This window comes from Physeter macrocephalus, chromosome 14 (assembly GCF_002837175.3).
Source record: "Physeter macrocephalus isolate SW-GA chromosome 14, ASM283717v5, whole genome shotgun sequence".
Classification (NCBI taxonomy): Eukaryota; Metazoa; Chordata; class Mammalia; order Artiodactyla; family Physeteridae; genus Physeter; species Physeter macrocephalus.
The window spans coordinates 14,135,302-14,141,029 of NC_041227.1; the positions used below are offsets into that span (position 1 = coordinate 14,135,302).

Here is a 5,728-nt window from a genome sequence, read left to right on the forward strand (position 1 = left end):
CCCGCCGCCACCGCCGCCACCGCCACCGCCACCACCACCATCGCCACCACCACCACCACCACCATCACCACCACCACCATCACCACCATCACCACCACCACCACCAGCACCACCACCATCACCACCATTATGGTTTTCTACTACTCTGTAGAGACAGGCAATGTAGTAAAATGTGTAGTATGTTTGTTTGAGAAGTGCTGTGAAATAAATACTGAGGCTTTTCAGCAATCCCGGGTCTGGGATGTTCCTCTGGGGGTATTTTTCTTCATTTGTGGTCCAGAGCCCTGGCTGCTCAGGGACTGAGCCCGCCCATGGAGAAAAGCTAGATCCCAAGGGAGTACAGGTGAAGGCAGGGGTGATCCTCTTCCCCTGGGTATCCCATCTGTCCACCCTCACCAGACCTCCTATCTCACAAGGCATCTGGGATTCAGGAGATAGTGGTGCTATCTGTCCTCTGCCCTCAAACTCTGTGTTTCCTTGGGCAAAACTGAGGTCCTCTCAGGGCCTGAGAGTATCTCCATCTATAAAATGAAAGGGTTAGGCTGCATAATCCATGGGCCTTCTTCCCACCCTGAAAACTCTCAGTGCTCTCTCAATTTATCTCAGACTAAAGCCAGGGAGCTCTTCATGAGGAGACAAGACCAAGTGAAGAGAGAGCCGCAAGGGGAGACCCCAGTCCTTTGATTCACACACACCCCCCACACACCTCTCAAGAAGACTGATCCCTATTCTGGCCTCAGGCCAACCCTCTGCAGTGAGGCTTTCAGAAAACACATTGCAGACACCTCCTGCACTGCCAGCCTGGCCTTGGCCAGTAAGATGACCCTCAGCTCTGAGCCCCAGGAACATGGCTGCCAGCTCAGCACCGCTTCCCCACCCAGAGCCCTTGGAAGATCTAGGGCCAGGGGAATCTTCTCATTAAAGCATCACGAGATGCAGAGCTGGGCAGGGTCTTATTTCTAAACTCTGAGTCTCTAGAATTCCTCTCCCCTCCCACCTTATGCTTCTCAGAGAGAAAAAAGGTCAGGGAAGCTGCCTCCTAAATATCAGGATTTGGGAACTGGAAGGAACTTTGTAAGTTATTTTTTTAATCAGTCCTCATTTATGGGGAAATTGGAGTCTAGAAATGGAAAGGTACAAATTTTCTCCATGAGGTGAACTTGTGGCAGATTGGGGCCTGGAATCTGGCTTCCTGACCTGCAGCCCAGGGCCCCAGCCTCTGAATCAGGACGAGGAGCTGTCTGGAAGAAACTGGAGCCACCTGACTGGGTCCTCTTTCCATGAAAGGCAGGCACAGTGTTCCTCCTTATGGCTTAATCCCTGTCCATCTTTGTCTCTATATCATTAGCCCCACGGCCTAACCCACCCACCCCCAGCTCTGGCCTCATGGAGCCAAGGCCCTGAACTCCTTTCTTCACTCTTCTCTCCCCCACCTGCAGGCCCCGTCCTCCAGACCCCAGACCCTTGCAGTGAATTGACGAGTCCGGCACAGAGCACACCCCATACACACAGGGTTCGCAGCAGACACGTCAACCACCATCGTCTCCGTGGTAACCAGGGGCTTAATTAACAGGCTGCAGCCCTGTCACCATGGAAATGGCACCCCAACAGCCCCCCATTCCTCTACAGATTCAGCCCATCTTCCCTTTTAATCAGAACCCCTTTCTCACTGTACCCCCCCATCCCCACCCCACCTGGAGAGCTGGTGCCCGCAGATCGCTCTGGTTCATTGAGAAGAGGGGAGGGGAGATGAGGGGGATGAAAGAGAGAGAGAGAGAGAGAGAGAGAGAGAGAGAGAGAGAGAGAGAGAGAGAGAGAGCAGCCCATCACCATGGCAACTACAGCCCCGTTCATAACCAGTTTGTTGCCATGGAGATTTCCAGGCCTCACCTTGGGCTGAGGTACTGGGCCGTGAGGTTCTGAGTCCTGGCTTGAGGAGTGGGTGACTGGAGAACTCCTTGGATAGGCTGGAGATCTCCAGATCAGGTGTTTTTACCAATAATTCAGTGTCATTCTTCCCCATTTACAGATAAAGAGACTGAAACATGAGGTTTGGGTATGGGGGAGGTAGAGAACATCACTCTTCTAGATCATCAAAGAATCTGAGCATTTTTATGGCTAGAAGGACCCTCAGGCAGCTTCCTGTTCACCTTCTTTATACTACAGATGGGGAAACTGAGGCCCAGAGAGGGGAAGCAATGTGCCCAAGGCCACACCACAGAGGCTGTGCTAGAGAGTGGATAGGCTACATTGTGGTCTTGCTCCGTCCCCCTAGCATAAGTTGGCTCCCTCTCACTCCACGGGGACACACCCCAACTCCTGTTAGGCTTAACCAGGCCCAGCGCTCTTCCCAGTGCCCTGTCCTCCTCTATGAGAAACTGAGGCACAGCAGGGAGTGATGCAAAGGGATGGGGGAGTCGCTCAGAATCGTAACAGTTGGCCCCAGGTTTAATTCTGTCCAGCCAAGTCGCCATCGATCTTCCCATGGTACAAATGAGGCAACTGAGGCACGTGGGCTGCCGCCCAGTGTTGGTGGTAGATTCCAGGATCACCTTTTGACTTGCTTCTCTCCTCCCCTGTAAGTCGCATTCCCACCTATAGCTGATCTCCTGGCAGCAGGAAGCACCTCCAAGGGCAAACTCCACTCCCTGGGTTCAGAATGAAAGATAACACTTGTATGTAAATGACCTACAAACCCTCCCCCAACCATTCCCCCACCTTCCACATGCTGCCTTCTCTCCCTAAGGGGCCTGGGTGATGACAACAGGTAGGGAGAGCATCCCCCTGGGGCCAGAGCACTGGCACAAAAACAGCTGTGGGAAAGATACCAGCAGATTTTATGTTCCCCTCGGGAGCCCTTGTCCACTTCCCCGTGTAGCGACCTACCAAGGAGAGGTGCAGGAGGCCGTCTCAGGGCCTAAGACGTCAGAAATCCCCAAATTACTCTCAAGATGGAACTTCAGTAAACTCATACAGCCAGGCACCCACCCCACAGATAGACACAGAAAGACACACATCAACATGCCAATCAACACACTGGCATACAATGACACACGTAAGCACTGACTCACTGCTTGCCCCACAGGTCAACAGAGCTAGCGTGGGGTGCTTCTCCCTCAAGACATGCAAAGACACACACACACCGCCTCTGCCACAAGCCCACAGCGTTCCAGATTCACATCCAATTTGCACACACACCTGCACACCCAACACTGGGAGCCGTATTTTACTTCCTTATGCAAGAGCTTGGAAATGGGAATGGGAAGACGGAACAGTCACCTTGGGATAAGAGAGCGAGCCATCTTATTCTCAGGCCAGGGGCTGGGGAATGACAGGAGAGAAGGCAAGGGTAGGGGAAGCAGGAGTCTACAGCCACTCCCCCTCTCATCTGATGAGCAGTAAGCACCTACTAAGTGCCAGGCTGTGGGCTTGGTACTCGGAACACAAAGTTAAAAGGATGTGGTCCCTGCCCTTGAGATGTAGGAGACACACAAGTAAATAACTTCCATCCACTGGGACATGTGCTATAGTAGTGCAGTGGTCGGGCAGAAGAGGAATGTCTGCCTCTGCCTGGAAGTGAGGGAACGTGAAAAAGATTTTCAGGAAAGGTTAAATGAGCTATAACTTACAGAGTGAGGAGGAGTTTCCCTGGCTAATGGAGGTGGGAGAAGAACACGGACAGGTATACCAGGAGCAGATGAGGGAAGGGTTTGAATGACAGACTAAAGGGTTTGCCATTTATCCTACAAGCGATGGCGGGGGCGGGGGGGCGGGGGTTGTGTGGTGTGAACAGGATTGGAGACAGGCAGACCAGTGAGGAGGCTGTGGTCATGGCCACGTGAGAGATGATGGAGGTTTGGACCAGGGTGATGATGACAGGAGGAGACATGTGGCCAGATTCAGGATAAGTTTTGAAGGTGAAGTGGCCAAGACATGAGGACCAATCATCAGATTTGGTGGGAAGAGAAAAGGGGGCGTTGAGAATGGCTTATAGAGCTCTGACTTTTCAATCTGTAAGAATGGTAAGGCATTCCTGAAAATGAGAAAAGGGGCAGACAGATTATGGGAAAGATGAAGAAAGGAAAGAGCCCCCCAAAATCTGAATGACAACGTCCAGGAGGCGGTTGGTTCACGGGACCGGAGCCCTGCTGGAATATAGGCTTCAGTTTGGTCATCTATCCAATGCGGAGGTTCGCCAAATAAACCCCTAAAGGGTTTTTGGTGCTTAGTTTTGCTGGGGTCAGGGTGAGCTCACCTGCGGCTCAGCAGCGACCCCTGGCGGCCCGGGGAGGCTCTTCCTCCTCCCCGCGCTGGGGCCATTTCAAGCGAATTCTCCACGTTCTTTCCAGGCCTGAGGGGCCCAGAGTCAGGCAGGGGACCCCTAACAAGTGGCCCCTGAGGAGAAGACTGTGTGTGCATCCAGGATGCTAATTCTTCACCGAAGCCTAGAAGGATCCCTTTCCTCCTCTCTCTTCTTTACCCTGCATGTAACTTCCATTACAAGACCACTGCAGTGGGCGGAAGACGCCCCCAATACAGCCTGAGCTGGCTCCACCCACCGCTTGTGGAGCTGGAGTAGAAGGAGCTCAGTGAATCCCCCAGAGACGGGACTAGAGTGCCCACGGAATCCTGCCAGGATCTAGCTGCCTGGGGTCCAAATTCTCATTCTCCTGTCTTCTTCCCGGGATCCCCAGGCGCTGTCCGCGACGCCTCCTGGGTGACTGAGGATTGGAGACCTAGCGACCCGGACTCATGTCTCCTCCCTCCCTCAACTCCACCCCTATACTACTAGCCCAACCCCTTCGTCTCTGGTCCCGCCCTTTTCTGCCCCCAAAACGAGATAGTCCTGCCTCCACCCAACGGCTGTGGACGCACACGGCCCTCCCTTTCCCTGGTTCCACCTTCTCCCCCTCTGGTCCCGCCCCCTACCAGAGATGACCCCCCCCCCTTTATTGCGCTCCGGCCCAGCCCCCTGGACCCTAGCTTCTTTATAAGATCCGCCCCTTCGCCTCTAGCCCCACCCTCTTCCCTGTGTCCCCTCCCACCTCAAATGTGGTCCCTCCCTTCATCATTTTACCAGAGATGACCCCCCCCCCCTTTTATTGCGCTCCGGCCCAGCCCCCTGGACCCTAGCTTCTTTATAAGATCCGCCCCTTCGCCTCTAGCCCCACCCTCTTCCCTGTGTCCCCTCCCACCTCAAATGTGGTCCCTCCCTTCATCATTTCCCCTCCAGCCTTCCCCCAGTTCCCTAGGTTCCACCTCCTCTCCCTTTGGCCTTCGGCTGGGACCCTCTGTCTACCAGTCCTGGTCCCACCCCTCCCAACGGAAGACCCGCCCACCGTGTCCCCTCCCCTTCTCGCCCCGCCCCACTCCGGCAGGCCCCGCCCCCTGCGGCCTCTACCTTTGGCGTCTTCCCCTGAGAGGCGATGGAGATCGGCTGCTGAATGCCGGTGGGACTCCGAGTCAGAGGTCCCGGCAGGCCCCGCGGGGGGCAGCGAAGTGACAGTGAACCTGCGGCTCATGGTGCGGAAAGGAGCCGGGCGGCCGCGGTACGGGCCCGGATCGCACAAGTGGCCGCAGCCGGGCTCCAGGAGGCAGAAAGAGCGTATACCCCCATCCCCGCCGGCCGCCCCCCGCCGGCCGCGGCGCCGCGCAGGGTCCTAGTGCCCGCTGTGCTGGGCCGCTGTATCTGGCCACTGCGCTTTGAGGCCCTGGGCTGTCAATTCCA

The 5,728-nt window shown here is 55.4% G+C and overlaps 1 protein-coding gene across 1 annotated transcript in view; it reads right to left on the reverse strand.

Moving 5' to 3' along the window:
• SLC12A5 (solute carrier family 12 member 5) overlaps positions 1–5,522 on the reverse strand; it is a 38,246-nt gene extending 32,724 nt beyond the window's left edge. The window contains exon 1 of the mRNA XM_007115529.1: positions 5,402–5,522. Within this exon, the coding sequence (XP_007115591.1) occupies positions 5,402–5,522 (121 nt within the window). The remainder of the gene's footprint in view (positions 1–5,401) is intronic.
• Between the last annotated feature and the right edge of the window lie 206 nt (positions 5,523–5,728).